Genomic DNA, 21,659 nt, shown 5'->3' on the forward strand with positions numbered 1-21,659 from the left:
CGTTGCGTAGAAGTCTGGACTGACGAGTGACGCAACAAGGGTCACTATGGTCGCGAGTGACGTCACGAAGGTCAATCGTAAAATTCACGACGAAGGTCACAACTTTCACAGTGAAGGTCATGTGAAGGTCACGACCTTCATGTGACTCGTACGAGGGTCACGAGTGATGTCACAAAGGTCACTAGGGTCACGAGCGACGTAACGAAGGTCACTCGTGAAGGTCACGACGAAGGTCATGCCCTTCACAGTGAAGGCCACGACCTCCATGAAGCCTTCACGAGTGACGTCACGAAGGTCACGGGGGTCACGAGTGACGTCACAAGGAAGGAGGGGAGGAAGGGGAGGAGGGGGGGAGAAGGTACGGAGGAGTTGGAGGGGCGTAACCTCCTCTCAGTACCCTCCCCTCCTCCTCGAGAATTGAGCTCTAATTCGGCATTACAGCGAATTGTAAACGTCGTTTAATTTTTAACCATGCAAAGTCACAGGAGTCCTCCACGTACCGACCCAATATTCAGCTTCCAGGGCGTGCTATCCCGGCTGGTTTTCTTATCACAAACACATGCGAAAGTGACACATAATTATAGAAGTAGAGCTCAAGCTTGAAGGATAAATTTATTATTAGAGCTTAGCTCTGGGTATTCACCACAAAGTTTGCAACAAAGCTTGTTTTAACGGTTTTATTGTGCTCAAAATCTTTGGTGCCTAGACTTCCAAAAAAGTAATCTTTATTCTTTTCTTTTGGTGAGAAACTAAAATCGTGTTTTGCGTGCAGAGTTTGACCTCAAGTGTTTTCTTTTGAGTCGACCAACAGGGCATGGTTGTTATTCCGACACAACACATTCCTCAGCTATGCAAAGCATCGGAGGCTGAAACAATGCGAGCATGAGAACAGTTTATTTCAGACTCAAGACGGCATGTAATTTGAGGGTGGGGGGTCTATAGTTTTATTGGCAACAAGAGAAGTGAAGTTGTAACTCACCTTTGTTTTTCTGCAAGGTGTCCCCTCCTCTGCTGTTACATTCATACTCCAAATAAAGTCATCTTCATCAGGAGGCGTTTTACAATGGAGAATACACCTCTGTAACATATTGTCCTGCAAGGAATATATTGTACAGCTCTTTTCGTATGTCTTAATAGAGCTGTTCAACTTTAAATACATTGGATAATTCACGGGGTACATGAGCTTTTGGAAGGAAGCGCCGGGGGGAAGAGGGGGGGGGAAGGTGGCAGGTGTCTTAGCGTGTTACAGCGCCCAAGTTGGGAGTCTAAGAGCGTGAAAACTAGGCCCGCAGAACCGAGGTATCCAGTGCTAGATATTCATCCTTGCTTCCGTGGATATCTAAATCGGAGTGTACCTTCGCGTTGTGAAATCAGTACTCGAAATGGACTTTAAAGGGCCACTGCCAACTCCCGAAATCTCTACTTTCATATTAGAGTCTTTGTGAAAACCGTATTCTAGAGCATGGCCGGACTGGAAGCGCGCGCTCTCTTTCTCTTCTTACGGCCTTTGCAATCGCCCGGGAGTCAATGGCATTTTTTCTCCGTAAGTAGCTCACTTGCTTGCCGCCAGGGGCGCAACCACCTCACCCCACTTCACCCCACTCGGAGAGTCCCTTCGAGCTGCTTTGCGCTGGTGTTCGAGCTTCGTAGGTTGTTGTTTTGGCAACTTTGGTGTGGTGTCCGTCGATGGCTATCTGGTGAAACTCAGTGAGTTTGGGTGCGACGCCTGTGTTATGCTGTTGACTACGAGTTGATCATCTGTTCGTCTTATTGCAAGGCCAGGATAAAAGCGGACTTCATTATCCAAATCCTAGGTTCCTCGCACTTCTGGACAACATTGCTGCTTTTTTTTAAAGGCTGTTAAGCACGTTCCGCGTACAAATGTGCACGAAGTTCTTCAACTAGATAGGGTGCAACCCTATCTTGAAGACGCTCCAATCCTAAGTTGCCCAGAGGGCATTGACAACAGTCACTCGAAGCGCTTGGCTGGTTTAATTTGCAACAAGTTCCTGAGAATACTTCTGATTAACCATGCAAAGACGGTCACGGACAGAAACGAAAAATCAGCTGGATATGTGCACAACCCCTCGACGAAGCACTTTAGGCTGTATTATGCACTGTGCGAAAATTGTACAGACTACTACACGGTGCAGGCGTACAAGTCTCTCGAGGCCTACGATTACTTCGAGCCTGTTTCAGCGCAGCTGGCGGGATCTGGAGAGAGTTGGTCTGCGGAAGTGCATTTAATAACCGATCAAATACACACAGCGTCCCTCAAGTCAAGGTATGATATTTTCTGAACCTCATAATCAGAAGGCACAACAAGCGGTAACGCTTTGTCCGTTCTACCGCCGACCTCATTCCGTTTGTTAGCACGGGCATAGCGAGCCACAGACAAGCGCTTGGCCGGTACTTTGTGCGCGAAGACCGTGGGAATAAAATATGAGTGCTCTCGATAAGGCGACGGTTTCTCTGTACGTAAGCAAGCCTCGGGATGGAGATTGAAATGGAAGCCACAATAGCTTTCAAGAAAGTGCTTGCCGGACAAACGGTCGTCTGCGCGAGGCGACAATTCTTTTCGACCCACAGATATTATCCACCTTCTGCGCCTTTCACAGTCCGCCGCTAACTTGTGAAAATGAAATCCGATACTTTTGCTGTACCTTTCGCTGCAATTAACGGCTAACACAGATTTGCGGGACGTTGAAATGTTGTGACGTCCATGCAAAACATGCTCCCTTTGGCCCACACCACCCGGCTTCGGTGCGATCGCAGCGCCGCCGCAGCTCTGTGACGTCAAGCCCACGTGTCGGTCTATAGCAATAATTTTATGCCACTAAATAACGACTGTTTAAAAAAATAAAAATAAAAGGTTATTTTGCAGAATAACAAGATTTACCGAGTTATATTATTGATCTCCTTAGATAAGTTTAGTTTTCTTAAAGTGTTAGTATCATAATTTACGGAGTGAGTACGTATATATATATATATATATATATATATATATATATATATATCAGTTTGTCGAACCGAAAAAAAATACGGGTTCGGTTACGGTTCAGGTTCAGGTAAATTTATTTTGTTCCGGTTCAGTTCCGGTTCGATTAATTCGATCCGCGAACCGGTTCGGAAATTATAAATCACAAATTGCAACATCAAAATAAATTACAAATAAAACATCTGAAAGTAGCATATACGAAACGGGATACATCGTAGTGTAAGGCTCAGGGATTTCTACCAGGAATGGTTTCTTTATGTGCACTCAAAGGTTACCTCACCGACGTTTACGTATTCGGACTTCATCTAATTGGGTCCGACGCAGTAGCTGTACAATCCGCGACCTCCTTACAAACCCACTTACAAGTAGAACTCGCTAACTATCCCGCCACCTCGGCGTGAAAGCAATTGAAGGAACAGTAGGGAGAAAATACAGCTTTCTTTATTTGAACTAGCCTTCGGTAACTCAAATTAGACCCTTCAAGAAGTTTTCATTAAACAAGATACGGAATATGAAAAACACTTCACCGAACGCAACGCCAGAAGGACGTAATAGGATAAATATTAAAATAGAAGAGTTCGCTGTCTCACAAATATGTTAGCTTCTAAGTGCCTATACGAAACCGGATGCATTATTATCAAACTCCACAGCCTTTTCTTTTCTCATTCCGATGGAAGCAAGCTTCAAGAACTCGCGCGTTCTAGAAACGTGTTATGAAATGAGCACACCGCAGCATTTAGGATTTACGAGATTGTAGAAAAATGAAATCCCGTGACGCGATTTTTTTTTTGCACAGCCTTCTAATTTTCTTTTTTCCGTGCAAGCCGCGACCAGCGCAATACTGGTTCCTATGTCAAGATTCATGAATGCAGCGTTTGTCAAGATTCATGGATGCAGCGTTTATATTCCTAAGACTGAGTGGAGAAGAAAAACATGTAAGCGAGGTGTGTGTCAGTTGACGGCGCTTAAAAAACAAACGGCATTGATAACACATTCATTGTCAACAGCGCGTGGCCGAACCGTTTTGACATGAGCCGGTAACCGTTATTTTTTTTCCGGTTCAGTTCCGGTTCGTGTTCATCGCGATAACAATATAACGGTTCGGGTTCGGGTTCAGTTCCGGAAAAAATACCGGTATATACATATATATATATATATATATATATATTAGTTTACGAACTTACAACAATTCTGATGGGCCATTTTATTTCGGATATGTGGATGTCTAGATGTACGAACATAATTTGAGATAATTATAAGGTGTTTTATAAATATATCGTTACCTGTTCATTCCGGTTTGGGACGTCCAAGTAAAAAGCATTATCTAAATTTGACTTTATGGATATTCATTCACCTGTCGTCGCAAAACCTATACCCATAACATACATAATGCGCTGTTGTTACCTCATCTTGATGAAATCCACCAGCATGATTGTGAGCTAGAAGTTTCTTCTCACAAATTTCGTTTGGAGTTGTAAAACTGGCAGGCAGCCTTTTTGTATCTAGATTGGTGTCATGCGTTTCAATTCTCAGGCATTCAAAGTCGCTCTCTCTAAAAGAAATAAAGGCAATATAAACAGGCAGTTTATCTTTATAAACGGTTGTGAATCAGATAACACAATTAGAAAGTGCCGTTTGAGACGGCATTTTTAGCGTAATTCCGAGATCAATTGACAATAATTTAGTGTTGGCTGGGAGAAAAAAATATTTTTTAAAAATTGATTTGTACTTTTTCTACTTGTTTGCTGCAACATTGAAAAAAATGAAGGAAGCGCCAACCAATCAAAATGTGGCTTCAGGTGACACCCTGACAGGTGCGGAGTAGAACTGAGGTTCCCTTTGTTCTGCTCTGGTGTGCTGCTGTGTGGCTTTCATGGAAGTGGCTCGGGGAGACTGTAGTTATTATTCAATCTCGGATAAAAGTCTAACTGACGTTATAAATACGTTAGTATCTGTCTAAATGGTGCTTGAACTTTACAGTTTTTAGCACAGCGCTGTTGCAGTAATTGCTGCGCGTTAACGCACGAGATAGGAGTTAGAGAAGAAACCAAGTCAAGACGCTGAAACGGGGATCGGTGTCAAGCCAGCCTTACCGAACATGTTCCGTGGACACTCACACTTATAAAACCACGGCATGGCGTGTAACGAACACCATATTATTGCTCGCATCCCACTGAATGGCGGGTTGGTCATTAAGCACGCCGAAGAACGAACCACGAAGCAAGAGACGTGAAAACAATAGGCCACGTCCGCATTTCTTAAAGAGATCCTTAAAAAAAATTAGACAGTCTGGTTGAGAAAAGTTTGTCGAAAAATCACTTTTATGCCAAAAAAAACTATTTAGAGCAATATTGGCTCCGAGACATCTAGTTTAAATTCTGCGCGTACAGTCCATGATGTCGCGGAATGGTCATGCACTCTTTCCACCTCAACGAGATGGTCATACACTCTCTCCTGCTCAGTGTGACTGACTGAAACGCGTCTCTCGCCGCGAATATTGCTTTTAGACATTTGTTTTCGCGTAAGATTATTTTTTAACCTGCGCGTCCCTATCAGACTGTTTGAGAAATATATTTTTATTTCAGGGGTATTTTAAGGATGAGGACCACGGCGGTCATTAAAAATGACTATATGGTATTATAACGCTTGGTCTCTACCTGATGAATTGGAATATATTTAATATATACCAGTGTGTATAATACGAAATTATATTTATATTGATATCAAATGTACGCATGAGTAAATTAAAAATAAGCCCCACGAGAACATGTTAAAAGTGGCCCTTTACATGTTCCTGAGTAGGTTTCTCACTTAGGGCGCTTCCAGAAGATGCAGCTTTTCTTTCGGAAATAGCGGAAAAATGAAAACCAGCTTGCAAAGAAAATCCTAGAGTCTCTGGCTATTGAGGCGCACGGGGATGACTGCGTGAGTGCCGCCTCCATGACGCTATTTCCGAAAAAACAACTGTATCTTCTGGAAGCGCCCAAAGTGAGAATCCTAGTCAGGAACATGTGAACGCTAGCCACCAAATATCATACCGAAGAAGTTACCCCTGGGAACTAAATAGTATAACTCATGAGGGTAGATGAAAAAGGAGAATTCTAGTAAATGGTGTCCTTCATGAGGGTAGATCACTCTCCCCCTCGCCACTGCTGGGTACTAATGGTTATTTCTACTTGCCGGTTCCCTCGAGCTACCACTTTTGCGGTGTGAAACTAACACGGTGAACCGAACGCTCGTGGCACATGAAATACTGGTATGGTCGCGAACGACGTTATGGGCAAGCTAGAACGTACAGTCTTCGGATATTACTACTAGGCGAGATCGTCACACGTTGACGCCATCAAGCGGCAACGCTCGCAACTACGGTACCCTTGGCAGTGGGCAACAAGCGCTTAGCTCTAACCGGTGTTTTTGTCGCACGTGGAGCCGCCTTCGCATCGTCGTCTTCAATTTCTCTGATCAAAAAACAAACAGAAAAATCCGGTTTATTTTCCCCACAGCTGAAGCGCACCGCTAGAGGCGTAACTATTTGATCTCTTCCCCAATAGTAAAAAGATGGACTTTGGTTTAAACAAGCACACATTATTGTGCACTTGGAAAAAGAAGTGGATTTGTATTGGGCTTGACATTGTGCTTGAGGACCGAGCTGATCTCTCAAATAATTCACGCCACTTCCAACCCACCTCATATATTTTCAATATTTCTCTAGTTACGTAATGTCGGCCTTAGTTTAACATCTATGCATATATGACAAAAAAGGAAACCTCTGCTTTAATATGTAGATTCAGAGAAATTACAGCATTATTCTTCATCGTGTGTTACTTACCCTACAACATGCCGTATGATTTGTTTGGAGCATTCTGACAAATGGTAGATATTTTTGTTTTCCCCGATCGTGACTGTTGCGGCCATTAGAAAGCCATCCCTCCCCGAACATGATTCGGCACCAGGAGAGTCTGGGAGGTTGGGAGGCGCTTCATCCCCGTCATGTGGGCAACCAAGCCTGCGCGTCAAGAGAGTATATATTTTTAAATATTCTAATCTTTAGTGCAGTGTATATTCCAAGTTCATAAAAACATAGTGACATGGCGATATTTACGGACAATATATTAAAAGAAAGTACCTCTATATATACGTGACCGCTTTATGCTCTTTTTTTGTGTTGGACAACCCTTCAGCGCTTTAGTGCGAAATGCAATAAAGCGCCGGCTGCAAACAGCTCCGTCGCGCTGTGTCGCAAAAGGGACTCAAATTTAGTTATTAACACGTGACCCCCTTACGTTAGACGATGGTTGCCTTTCCGGCGGAGATCGCGCATCCGGTTCCGGTATCATCAGATTTTTAGAACAAAATTTGACAATGAATAACTCCAATTGCATGCTTGACCCAGCATTTTTGAAAACTTGGCTGGCCATCAATATTGATTGTCTCTATTTCTTCAATATAAAGATATACTATAAAATGTCTAATTCAAAATCGATCCGTGAATCGTCGTATCATCCACATGTCTTGGTTTCATTCTCTCCTGAACATATTGTCCGCCTGGCGATAAAAAAGTATTGTGTAACGCAATTAATTCTTACGCCGCATTCACACTAGCGGCTGAGTAAAATTTTTAAAGTGGTTGCGAACGCCGCTGCTGAAAGAATCAGTACAATTTCACGCACATTTGATGATGAAAACGAGTACATCCGCTTTACGGATGCAATTCGAACGCCAGTGTGAATGCAGCTTTAAAGAGACACTTAAAGTTCCGGCAAGCAGACGTTGCAAGCAGCTACGAGGAGGCACAGCATCGCTTGGATTGGCTTGGATAAGTCGTATGCTGCACGTACGTGAGCCGCGAGCCAGCTCTATAAGGAGTATTGACTGGGCGCCATATGTGTGGGTGCTGTTTAGAGCGCATGCTCAGAAGGAGCCCACATAAATAGGCTGCTAAGACCGGCAATCTTGAGGGTGCGAAATGCACGTTAGAAAAGAACTGTGGAAGCTCGCCATCAGCACTCGCTCAGCAGTCCCGCACACAGCTATGGCCGCCAGTGAATACTTACTATACTCGGGGTTCAATTTTAGGAGTCCCGAGAGCAGTAGAACGGCATGCAAGTTTAGGAAATTGGCGATCGAGCACATTTCTCAAATTGTATCAGTACGCGCTATGGTGTTATCTTCTATCCGCGCGTTACATACCGCTTTTAAATTTAGAGCCGCTGTTGGTGTGTACAGTTCCTGGCTAATAACTTTTTGTATTTGACGGTGTTTCCAGTTGTGGTATACTGGAAGGGACGGCATTCCAGCAGGCGGCGGTGGCGCTAGCCCTGCGTGCGGCGCGCCACCAGACCTCGCGACCTCCAGGAATTCATCATTAAAACATCGAGCCTTCCACCAGGAAAAACCTGTCTCGGCTCTCTCGTTCACGATATAACACTAGCCAAGGCTGATAGTCTGTTTGAGCAAAAATTGGTCCGGGTCTTTGCTCAAGTTCAAGTTCAAGTTTAAAGACACCCGTCGGATGTTTTACATGAGGAGAGTTTAAACAAGTGAACAAAAGTTTAGAAAAAATCTAGCAATAAGAAATTTAAAGCAAGCAAGGACCAAAAGAAAAAGGATACAGCATATAAAAAAGGTTTTGCACTTGTAGCGGAACAAAAGGTGCTTACTATCGAATACCCTATGTTCAGTCAAGGAATTCCAGTTGTTGATGCATTGTGAAAGTGGGAAAAATCTGTGCCGAATAGTGCGTGATTGGAATCGTTCTATTTTGAAAGAATGATCACACCGAAGAAATACGGAGAAAGGAGGATGAAAATAAGTGGATCCTAAATGTAGAAGGTTATAGTACAGGTTATATAAAAAAACACAGTTGAGACAGTTTTCCACGTATATATAAAACCAAAAGACTGGATTCGGATTTGAGTTCTGACACGCTCGTGAAAATGAGTAGTTCTGATGAATGAATCAGGCCGCTTTGTTTTGTGAGAATTGGAGATTATTAAGCAAGTCGGCTTGACGATGATTCTAAATTATGCTTTCGCATACTGGCTGTGAATGAACAAGTGGTTTATAGGCTGTGAGCTTAGTAAAAGGTAATGCTTGATTTAAATTTCTCCGTAAAAATACAATTCTTCTCGCTGCCTTCTTTAACACGGTCTGAATAGGAAAATTCCACATTAAATCTTCTGTGACAGTGATTCCAGGGTATTTGTAACAGGATGTATTTTCTACAGAGGACGAGTTTAATAAATATTTTGCATTATGTTGACCAACATTAGGATTAATTAAGATGACTTGGCTCTTAGAAGAGTTTTTTACGGGAGCACAGTAAATAAACACGGGGGCAGAGCGAAAATTGCACGGTATTTCATCTGTGCGCTGTCTCACTTGTTATTTGTATTGTCCTGCTATTTTAACACGCCATGCGTTTGACCATATCGCGTATCAGATATAATAATTTTTTTTCGTAAGGGTCTTTTAATTACCGACTTTATGTGGCCACTCCACACCTTCTACAGCTTTTTTTTGTTTTTCTAATCGTTTGGTGCGGCAAAATAAATCAAAGCATGAAATCATGTAACACATTATCAAACACGGGGGGGGTCTCTTTCCACAAACGCAGTGTTTTCGCACTATGAACAAACTTGCAAAAGTAATGAATTAATGGTGCCAAACTGACTTAGTTTTTAATACTTTGCAAAGGCGTATGATCATGTTTCCCACCCTAAACGTCTCCGAAAATCAAGATGCTTGCTCGAGAACGATCAAATTGTGCGTTGGCTAGACATATATTTGACTAGGCGCCAACAATTTGTACAAGTATAAAATGTTTACTCTGAGACTGCTGGTTATGTCAGGAATACCCCGATGCTCTGTGCACTGTGCTCGACTCTTTGTTGTTTCTTGTGCTCATCAACATTAGACAGTCGATAAATCAATGCAGTGCATTTTTTGCAGACGACTGTGTGTTGTTCTCAGGTATAAGCTGTGCAGAAGATCAACATACTCTTTAAACTGTCTTCATACATTCATACACCTTAGAACTGGTGTTTATTTTGGAAAATGGTATGTAATGTTACGTTGAACACATACATTAACTATACATAGTGGTTAAAGCTTCATAGAAATTGTGAATTTTAAGAAGAAAACTTTGCTGCTGCACTTTCGGAACAAAAGTAGCGGCTTACAAAAGTCATCAAGCCCTTGTTGTAATTTGCCAATTCTGTGTGGGATGTATACACAAACATTAACATCAACCATCTAGAAAAAAATATAGAAATTGATAGACAGTCGTGTTCATTAGGCGAAATGTTCAAGCATAAAAAAGTTTTAGCGATACTTTTAGTTTTCCGAGTCCAGACTCCTACTTTAGAGCGCACTTAATTGGATAGTTTGACGCGTACTATATATGTACAATTCAAAGCATGTTCCAAGAATGAAGCGATGCTACCGCTAATCGGGTTGACAAATCTGGCGATCTTCAAGAGTCTTCCACGCTCTTGAGTTGCTCTACCTCAGTGCGCACAGGTGTTTGAGCTTCTCCTCAACTACGTTAGTCCTCCTCGCCAATCCCTCGGGTCACATGACCTCACCATTAACCAACGAGCGTCGAGCACCTCAGCCCCTCTCTAACCTATCAACGAATCAGTGTCCAGCCTCGCATCCACCTTTTTATCTGGGCTTCACGAAATGCCAAGCACCAGGCCAAAAAACGTTTTAGGTTAAAAATTAAAAAAAGAGAAAATAATTGAAGGCCAAAATTTTACACGCTACTCGATTCCATCTACACCTCCGCTCAAGCGGATGGAGGAAAAAAAACAAAACAAAAGGGAACCGTTCAAAAGGCACCTGGCTTCAGACACGCCTCTCGGCGATTCCTCCACGGTGGAATTCTTCGAGATTTTTCTCCTCACTCCATCATTCCCGGGGATGTCGGAAGACGAGATTATACCAGATGTATCGTATAAAACCGAATTTTGGTGGAAAATATAAATATATGTGTTCGTATATCTTTAAAAAATCTGCTTTACAAGCCCTCCAATGCTTCTAAAGCAGATGCTTTTAAATTCACTGATTCATGAATCAGTGAATTTTAAGATTTTCTCTAGTCAGCGTGAAAGTTTCAGTTGTTTTGTCGTTAAAACAAACACAAGCGCTTTCCAATCTGGCAACAGCGTGGGCAGAAGAACAACGGCCAGTTTCTCTTTGCACTAATTGCGCTAAGCATCAAGGCATTTTGAGGACTGGTCTTCTACAGTGCAGAACACATCTAGCTTATAGTTTAGATGCGTTCTTCACTGTGTTGTATTAACTGGAAGTTGCAAACTAGCCCAGTGCTTATCTTTGGCATCCCTCGAAATGTATCCATCCCATTCATACCAAGTATTGATGCCATGTGACGACAGCTAACATATCTTTTTTTTTTTATATTTGAAATAACGTGAAACAACAGTCATCTGGCACAAAGAGCACAATAAATCTTCCAGTGTCAGTGAAAGTCACATATTCACCACGCTGATTTCAGTTTGAGGTTGACGGCCGCATTTTTGAACGCTACTTGAATCCAACTCCACTTTTACTCAGTCGAGTAAATGAAAAAGGAACACTCATTTAAAAGGCATCTGGCTTCATAGACGTTTCTCTGCGATTCCTTCACGAAAGAATTCTTCTAGATGTTGTACTCTACTTTAGCGTCCCGGGGATGTCTGGAGACGAGTTTATACTGACATATTGCCACGCGCGTCGGCGAGCGACCGCGTGCGTGGCCGAGTGGTTTTGCAGGTTTTACACTGTTCGCGTGTTAACGTACAGAAACTGCATCGTGTTTTTGCGGTGTTCATCTGGGGCTCGTCTTGGGAGCGAACAAGCAGAATGAACCTTTTCAGAAGAAATCGCGAGGGAGGTCTAGGCTTATCGCACCTGTTTTTTGCGCCAAATAGTAAACCGTTTCTGTTATTTTCGTGATGTTAGTGATCCGTTTTTGCGTACGGTTTGTCAAGTAAGATTAGGTCGATGTTTGCCTGAGTTTGTTGTTTCCTCGTCCAGTGTGCCCGGCGGTATTCATGGGTACCTCAAAGAAGTAGTCGCATCATGCCGCTTTTTGGCGGCCCGTTTCTCTTTGGAGTATTTGAGCGTAGTAACCCGTAAGCGGTTGTATAAGGATGTTTGCGATCCTGTTTTTCCTGTTCTATTGTACAGGACCATGTACTCTACAGGCCGTGAAACGTGTGAAAAAGATGTTAGTTCCACCCGGGGTCAAGTCTTTTTTCTTTAAATTGCATACCGGTACATTACCGGTTAAAACGTGAATGGAAGAAAGGGGCTTGTTTGTCCCGTGGGGTGCTCATTGTTTCCTATGTAAAAAACCAGAGACTATTGAACACGTCTTCTTGGAATGTTGGGATGGCGTCTTTCCTTGGGATGTCCTACAGCGCACCTTGAAGAAAAACTTTCCACTGGACTCTCACGGGATATGGTACCTGCCGATAGAAAACGAGGGTGGTGCCCCATTCGATCTTGTTATGTTGCTGGGCCTGCATGGTATCTGGAGGTCTCGGATGGCTGTCCGCCATGCAGACCGTGATATGCGTGAAGCTAAGGAGTATTTTCGTAAAATTAATATTTCATTTATTGAAGTTCATAAGGCTCAGAAGTGCGAGCCTGAGTGGCTGCCGTGCATTGAAGAGCTGGTGAACATGAGCAAATTTTAGCCCCGCACTGCTAGCCGCAAACCGGCTGAAAATTTTAGCATTACCTCTTGTATGCGTACTGTCTGTGACTTTAGCTACTGTGTACTGTCCAAGTCCGGTAATAAAAAAAAAAAAGTGTGCGTGGCCGAGTGGTTACCGCGCTTGACTGTCGCGCGGAAAGTCTAGGTTCGATTCAGTCAGTGGAATCTTCTTTTATTTATTCTTTCAACATTGCATTCTCGCGAGTTCGAGATCATTGTTGTCTGATCGAATTCCAAATGTTCTAGTCGTCGAACATTCTGGGCCGATTGTTCTAGAATAGAAGCCGACGGGCGTACATAAGGGGCTCCGCGTGGCGAGCAGCGGTCAGTCTCGCTCCAGCGATCGATCCTGCTGTTTCGCCGACATCGACGCCTGCGACGCTACCTTACTTTTATTTAGTTCTGGGCACCAGTTCGCCTTATTAAACATTTAGTTTCTTTAGCTATTCTTCGACTCATCATTTATCATTCGTGCAATTTGGTGGAAGTGCGGGGTAGCATATTATGTCTCTTCACCGTATCCTTCCGAACACCCTTTCGGCAGAACAGCGCCTCCAAAATATTTACTTCGCGCTGGAGGGAACGGCAAGACAGTGGTTTGAGAACCACGAGGCTTCCCTCACGACGTGGGAGACTTGCGTGGAGGAGCTAAAGCGCACCTTCACAAACCAACACCGACGTAAACGAGCCGAGGACATCCTTCAAAGAAGGCGCCAAGGTCTGAACGAGAGCGTGACAAGCTTCACTGAAGATGTTCTGCGCCTGTGCGCCCATGCCGACCCTGGAGCCGCCTATGACAAGCAGCTGCGCGTCCTCATGAGAGGCGTGAAAACCGAGATTTTTGGCGGCCTCGTTCGCAATCCACCGACGACCGTGGATGAATTTGTTGCTGAGGCAACGAACATTAAGCGAGCACTGTCGGCCAGGGCGGGTCGTTATCAGAGACTCGCCGGCGTAGCTGCCACCTCATCCCTTACATCTTCCCGCCCTGACCTCGGTGAAGTTGGCATCGAGAACCTTTCGGAGGTCATTCGGGACGTGGTTCGAGAAGAACTGAAGTGGTTGCTTCCTTATCCAGAACGACCCGCCGCTGTTTCAATCGCCGAGGCTGCTCGCGAGGAGGTACACCGGGCCCTCTTGCCAGAGGTCCCCGTCGCAGTGGCTCCCGAACAGCCGGTCCTGACTTACGCCGCCGCCGCCAAGAGAGCACCTCCCGTCGAAGGACACTACGAGCCAGCTCCCAGAGGTGAGGGACCGGCGCCGCAGTATGCTCCACGCTCAGAGCAGCGTGGTGCGAGGGAGACCGACGTTTGGAGGACGGCCGATCGACGCCCACTGTGGTGAAGCGGACCATAGCTACCGACGATGCCCCTACCGTCAGCTGAACCTACGAGGGTTTGCGGCCAACAACCCACGACCACGTCTTGGAGAGCGACCTCGGGACATCGAGGACTACCTCCGCCGCTCTTCATCTCCTGAGTCGCCTCCCCGCCGAGCCCGTTCACCATCTCCTCGACGCTTGCCATCGCCCTTGCGTCGGTCTCGCTGAGAAAGACGCCACCTCCCGGCAATGCCGGGAGGTGCGTTGCCGATGACGAACGATGCCGAGGTCCTCCAGGATCGTCGGAGCTCTCCCAGTTTAACGCCGCGACGCCCCGAAACGACGTTTCTGTAACAGTTTCGTGTAACCTCGGCGTTATCATCGACGGCCACGACGCGACGGCACTCGTCGACACCGGAGCAGCCTATTCCTTTTTGAATGGGAGGCTCTTCCGCCGCATTCGAAAGGTCATGACGCCGCGGTATGGACCTCAAATATGAACCGCCGAAGGACACCTCATTACACCAGTCGTGAGATGCACTGCTCGCATCAACATCCACGGTGAGACGTGCCCTGTGAAGTTCGTCGTTCTACAAGACTGTTCCAGAGACGTCATTCTCGGCATGGGTTTTCTGTATGAATACGGCGCCGTCATGAACCTTAGTGAAAACAAATTGACGCTGCGCAAGCCTGTTCCGCCTTCGGAGAAACCCCGAACAGCGTCAGCCGCCGTCCGAGTTGCTGCCGACCACGTGAACAGGCCGCCACGATCAAGTGTTGTCGTACCCGTCGTGGCCGATACAGCTACCTGCGGCGAAGTTGTTTTGGAAGGCAACCTTCAATTGCTCCTGGGAAGAGAAATAGGCGTCGCAGGAGGAGTGGTTGAACTTCAAGATGAGCGCACCGTGGTCCTCGTGACGAAATTTCGACAAGAATCGCAACACCTCACGAAAGGTGCTTCTGTAGGCCACTTCGAGGAACTTCGGAACTCCTCCAAAATTGCCGCAATTGCTGAAGAATCAACTCCACCTCAGCAAGATATTACGCCGCCAGTGCAGCTCGTCATTCACCCCAAGCTTCCAGAGTCGAAACGACGGCAATTGACTAACCTCCTCGCCGAATATAGCGACTGCTTTGCGACGTCTTCATGGGTGGCCCAAACCGCCGTTGAGAAGCATCGCATCGTTACCAAGGACGACGTGCTCCCTGTACACTGATCGTCGTACAGAGTTTCCGTAAAAGAAAGGTAGGTCATTCAAGAGCAAGTGCAAGAAATGCCGAACGACGGCATAATCCAACCTTTAAGCAGTGCGTGGGCCTCTACAGTGGTGCTGGTTAAGAAGAAGGACGGAACGACTAGGTTCTCCGTGGACTACCGGCAGCTGAACGCGGTGACGAAGCACGACGTCTATCCACTCCCTCGCATAGACGGCACGTTAGATCGGCTGCGCCACTTTCGATACTTTTCATCGGTGGACTTGAAGAGTGGCTACTGGCAGATCGAAGTCGACGAACGGGACCGCGAGAAGACAGCTTTCGTCACGCCGGATGGACTGTACGAGTTCAAGGTCATGCCCTTCGGACTATGCAAGGCGCCAGCAACTTTCCAGTGTGTAATGGACACTGTACTGGCAGGACTGAAGTGGCAGAACTGTCTCGTCTACCTTGACGACGTCGTATTTCAAGTGACTCCGACGAGCACTTGCGACGACTCCGAGCTGTTCTCCAAGCCATAAAGACCACTGGACTCACCCTCAAGCCGTCAAAGTGCCGGTTCGCTTATGGCGAAATGAAATTCCTAGGTCACGTGGTTACTAACGAAGGCGTCCGTCCAGACCCCGAAAAAACTCGCGCCGTCATGGCATTTCCAGGGCCCACAGACAAGAATGCTGTGCGAAGATGCATTGGTCTTTGTGCCTACAATCGACGCTTCGTTCCGGGTTTCGAAAGGATTTGCGCACCGCTCACTAAACTCACGATGGACGCCGAGAAGTTCGAATGGGCCGAGGAGCAGCAGCACGCATTCAACGAGCTGAAGCAAAGACTCCAGACGTCTCCTGTTCGTGGACACTTTAATCAAGACGCGGAAACCGAGATTCATGCGGACGCAAGTAACGAAAGACTTGGCGCCGTACTGGTTCAAGAGCAAGAAGCCACCGAGCGATTCATCGCCTACGCAAGTCGAACACTGTCCAAAATGAAGAAAGATTACTCCACAACTGAAAAGGAAGGTCTTGCGGTCATCTGGGCAATCAAGAAGTATTGCCCGTACTTGTACGGTAGCCGTTTCCGCGTTGTCACGCACCACCAGTCGCTCTGCTGGCTTGTGAACCTAAAGGACCCGTCAGGACGTCTCGCTCGATGGAGTCTCTGACTGCAGGAGTTCAACATGACTGTGGTCTACAAGTCAAGCCGCAAGCACAGCGACGCCGATTGCCTGTCCAGAGCCCCTGTCAAGACATGTCCCGGCAGCAGCGACAACGATGACGACAAGTGCTACCTAGATGCAGTGAACACCGACGACATGGCGCGAGGTAAAAGAGACGATCCTGAGTTGCGCGCGCTAATCGAGCACCTCGAAGGACGAGGGGGTACTGTCCCCCGTGTCTTCTGGAAGGCCCTGCCGACTTTCGTCTTCCGACAACGTGTACTTTACAAGGAGGACCTCGGGGACAACAGCACGCCGTGGCTGCTGGTAATCCTTACCGGCCTTAAAGCAGAGATCTTCCAAGCCTGCCACGACGACCCGACGTCCGGACACCTTGGTTACAGCAGTACTCTGGCCCGAAGTCGTGGAAATGTGTTACTGGCTCAAGCTGCCGAAGACCGTTCACTTCTACACACGGTCGTGCCACGAGTGCCAGAGACGCAAGAAACCGCCGACGAAGCCGCCAGGTCTTCTGCAGCCGATTGGTCCTCTGAACGCACCGTTCCAGCAGATCGGAAGGGATCTACTTGGTCATTTCCCACCACCGACGCAAGATAACAGATGGATTATCGTCGCCACAGATTATCTTATGCGGTACGCCGAAACGAAAGCCCTTCCTGCAGGGGCTGCTGTGGAAGTCGCCAAGCTGAATTCTAAACCTAATTCCTCTCCTTCCCTACCACGGATGCTCATTAATTCCTGCAACTCTGCCCTGTTGTTAGCCATTAGTACTATATCATCCGCATACATAAATCCCGGTAAGCATTGCTGAATTTTTTGGCCTAGCTTACTGAACGAAAGGTCGAATCCAAGCCCACTCTTTCTAGTTTATCCTCCAGTCCTCTCAGGTGCAACATAACAGCAAAGGCGATAACGGGCACTCTTGCCTAAGGCCTCGTCTTATCTCTATTTTCCCCGTCGCCTTTCCTTCCCATGTTATAATCACCTTATTATCTTCGTAAATGTTCCTTAATATTGCTGTTAGTCCTTCATCGAGGTTTAAGCCCTCCACTATGTCCCACAGGTTCTTTCGGTTCACATTGTCATAGGCACCCTTGATATCCAGAAATGCCAGCCAGAGCAGTCTGTTTTCTTTTTTTCCGCTATTTCTATACACTGTGTTAGAGAAAATATATTGTCCTCCAACCTTCTCTGTTTCCGAAACCCGCTCTGTAACTCGCCCAGTATGCCCTCGTAATGTACCCATTCCTCCAATCTGCTCTTTATGATCTGCATTACCAACCTGTAAGTAGCTGGTGTCACGGTTATGGGACGATAATTCCTAATATCAGACTGATCTCCCTTTCCCTTATATATCATACTCATCCTTTTAAGCCTCGAATCATCTGGAATATTTCCTTTTGTTATCATCGTGCTCAGTACCTCCTTTAGTCTTGCCTTAGATTTAGGACCCAAATTCTTCACCAGCTTGATTGGGATACCATCTGTGCCTGTCGAAGTGCCACTTGGTACTCTTCGGTCCGCCTTTTCCTATTCTCTCTGTCCAAAATCCGCGATGTCACAAGCTGGACTGCTACTTCCTTCGGTTCTCCTATCTTCCACATGTTCCCGAAATTTCTCCTCCATCGCTGCTGCTATATGTCGTATCGCATCATCTCCCTCTAGTTGATCTCCCTGATGCGAGAGTATGAACCGCTGAAGATACAGAATATTACAGTTGAGAGAGCTAGTAAATACAAGTACCTAGGAGAATGGATATGTGATGGTGCAGAATATCTCAGTGAGCATGAAAAGTATATAATAGGTAAGGGCAACAGAAATGCAGCTGTAATGAAAAATAGAGCACTTTGGAATTACAACAGGTATAAGGTGGTCAGGGACATTTCGAAAGGGGTCATGGTGCCTGGCTTGACTTTTGGAAACGCAGTACTATGCATGAAATCCGAAGTGCATTCAAGACTAGAAATAAAACAGCGCGGAGTAGGTAGGCTGGCTTTGGGGGCACATTGCAAAACCCCAAACCAGGGAGTACAAGGACACATGGGATGAGCGTCATTTGAGAGCAGGGAAGCTGTGAGCAAGATAGAATTTGAGGAGCGGTTGAGTCAAATGGATGGGGAGCAATGGGCAGGAAAGGTTTTCGGCTATTTATACATGAGGAGTATAGACACAAAGTGGAGACAGCGCACTAGGAAATTAAGAGGAAAGTTTTTAGGCTATACTAGAGTTACGAAAGAGCAGGTCTAAGTTAAGAAGAAAGTTAAGGCCACAGAAAGAGATCGGCGGCTAGAGGGAATGCAGACAAAGACGGCTCTGGAAAGCTATAGATTAGACAAAACAGTTATTGCCAAAGAAAGCATTTATGACAATTCTAGGGGAAGCTCATCGTTGTTTGAAGCGAGGACGGGTGTTCTGCGAACCAGAACATACAGAGCGAAGTGTCAGGAAATGAATACAGTCTGCACTGCTTGAGGAGAGGAGGACTAGACGGCTGAGCACTTGATACTCTACTTTAAAGGGCTTCACCCTATGGCTACCGAAGACAACATAGAATTAATAAAGTCATTGGGTTTTAGAGACAGCGAAGGAAGAGTAGATTTCAAGACACTAGAGATTACCAAGCAAAGATTAAGTGAATGGTGGCAGAAAGCGAGAGAAAACTAGGTATTTTCTTATTAACTGATGGCAAGGGGGTTTTATAGCCTCACTTTCTTTTCAGTGCGGAGTGAATATAGATTTAACATTTAAATATTCTAAGTTTAAATGGTAAAACATAATGGCTAGGTGGCGTAAGCTACCACCCGATCCAAAGCGCTCAGCCGGATTCATCCATCCATCCATCCAGCTCCGAAAGCTGCGGGCTCAATTTTTGAAGGTCACCTCGAATGGCAGCGTTGTCATCTCGAAAGAAGTGAACCGTACTGACAAGTTGGTCCACTTTTCGTACGAGCGCTGTTCAAAGCCACCCGAGTCCACAGGCGCACTGCCCAGGAGCGTCCGGTCACACAATATCCTCGCCATCAGTACTCACGGAAACCACGATAGGCTCACTTTTGAGAATTCCAGCACTGTCCGGGTCACGGCGCTTGGTGGACGTAGCACATCTGTACGTTCTCACTCCGCTAGACATGTAGAAGCCATAATCGTCCCCCTCAACATTACGGCATTTATTGTGAAAGCGGCGCTTGCAGATGCCAGTACAATCCAGGAATCGTTGACGGCAGAAAACCTGAGCGGAGCACTTTCCGCACACAACTTTGCTCCCTGTGATTTCGGCACGAAACGACTCAGAGCATGATAGTTCCGCGACAACAAATATACAGGTGACAATCACACTGATTGAAAATGAAGTGCAGAGTCTTAAAATGAACGAGCACCTGCTTGTTGCGTCCGCCGTGGCCTTAATCAATTTTCACCAAGTAAGTTCATCCGACGTTGAACCACTCTTCGAGCTCGACGCTTCATCTCCGCTAGTGTTGATGACAATGCTGCCCACAACGTCATGAATGATCTGGTTCACTTCCACCGTCATGTCCTCTTCAGCAATATGATAACGACGTTACCCCTTGTCCGGTTCTTCGGAAGTGCCCCCCGTTTGCTTTCATGCTCGAAACACGTCTGCAGCGCCTGACGAAATATGTACTTTTGCCTATGTGTTTGATGATAAAAGCATTACCTTTATATCTCGGATTTTTTTGGGAAGTAGTAACACCCGAACTCTCCCCTTAGCTCGTACTGGCGACCGCAGTGTTCACCCAGACCTGGAATTTCGGTGTAGTATACTGATGCTTTTCGTTTGTTCCGCGAAAAGTCTACCACGCCACTGAATATTTTTCGGGCACTCTATCAGGCGCGCATTTCTTGACCATTTTTCTTATGTGATGCAGAGGTCTTTTGGCATACAATGCAGCGTTACTATTTATTTATTTATTTATTTAGTATACCCTCAGGGCCAAAGGCATTAGAGAGGGGAGTGGTTACAATCAAGAAGAAATTAAACAAACAGAGTACAGCAAAAATGGTAATACAAATAAACAAAAAAATGGCATATAATCATACAATGTTAGCTAAGGCGTTCTTGAAGTGATGGGAGTCTTCGATAGTGGCTATTAAAGCAGGAAGGCGATTCCACTCGTCAGATGTGCGTGGCAGAAATGACTGAAAGAAAGCGTTAGTCCTGGCTGATGGAATTCCAACCTTATTAGCATGATCAAACCGAGATGAGATGTACTGAGGAGGTAAAATAAGTTCGTCGTGCAGATGTGAATGGTAAAACAATTTATGAAAGAGACTGAGACGAAAAGCTTTACGGCGAGATGCGAGAGATGGCAGGCTGAGGCTAGACTTCATTGAACTTATGCTCGCGGTTCGGTTATAGTTAGAAAGTATAAAACAAACAGAAATATTTTGGACCATTTCGAGTGAGTTTATTAGGTTTTCTTGGCTGGGATCCCAAACTGACGCGGCGTATTCCAATTTAGAGCGAATTAGTGTGGTGTAAAGCAGTAGTTTTAATGACGAAAATGCTCGGGCAAAGTTACGTCGAAGGTATCCCAACATCCGGTTAGCATTATTAATCACGTATGTGGTATGGGCTGTCCAAGTCAGATCATGCGAAATATGAATGCCAAGATACTTGTATGAGGATACAGGGTCAAGAGGTATGTTATTAAGGCAGCATTTTGGCAATTGGCAAGGTTTTCTGGACACATGCATTAGTTTACACTTGTTAATATTTAATTCCATGCGCCATGCTTCGCACCAGACAGAGATAGCGTTAAGGTCAGATTGAAGGCAGATTATGTCATTATCGCAAGTTATTTCACGAAAAAGTACGCAGTCATCAGCAAACAAGTGAATGTGGGAGGAAACAGTTGACGCGAGATCATTAATGAAAATAAGAAAAAGAAGAGGACCAAGCACCGAGCCTTGCGGTACACCAGAGTGGACACTGCGCGGCTCGGATGTTATATCGTTAGCTGAAACAAATTGTGAACGGTTAATAAGAAAAAATTCAAGCCACGTGAGAAGTTTGTGATCAAGGTTTAGTTGACGCAGTTTATAGAGCAGCAGCTTATGACAGACCTTATCGAATGCTTTGGAAAAATCTAAAAATATGCAATCTGCTGATGATGAGTGGTCGAGGATGATATTCATTTTATGCATGAAGGACACCAGTTGTGTTTCACAGGAGTAAGTTTTTCGAAAACCATGTTGCGCGAATGTA

General features: G+C 45.6%; 1 protein-coding gene across 1 annotated transcript in view; it reads right to left on the reverse strand.

Annotated features, from left to right (window-relative positions):
- Positions 1–821: 821 nt before the first annotated feature.
- Positions 822–21,659, reverse strand: part of LOC121837867 — a 106,973-nt gene continuing 86,135 nt past the window's right edge. Inside the window, exons 11-13 of the mRNA XM_042293721.1 lie at positions 4,403–4,550; positions 980–1,093; positions 822–866 (exon numbers count right to left, since the gene is read on the reverse strand). Coding sequence (XP_042149655.1) covers positions 822–866; positions 980–1,093; positions 4,403–4,550 — 307 coding nt within the window. The remainder of the gene's footprint in view (positions 867–979; positions 1,094–4,402; positions 4,551–21,659) is intronic.

This window comes from Ixodes scapularis, unplaced genomic scaffold (assembly GCF_016920785.2).
Source record: "Ixodes scapularis isolate PalLabHiFi unplaced genomic scaffold, ASM1692078v2 PGA_scaffold4__175_contigs__length_147842914, whole genome shotgun sequence".
NCBI classification, from domain to species: Eukaryota; Metazoa; Arthropoda; class Arachnida; order Ixodida; family Ixodidae; genus Ixodes; species Ixodes scapularis.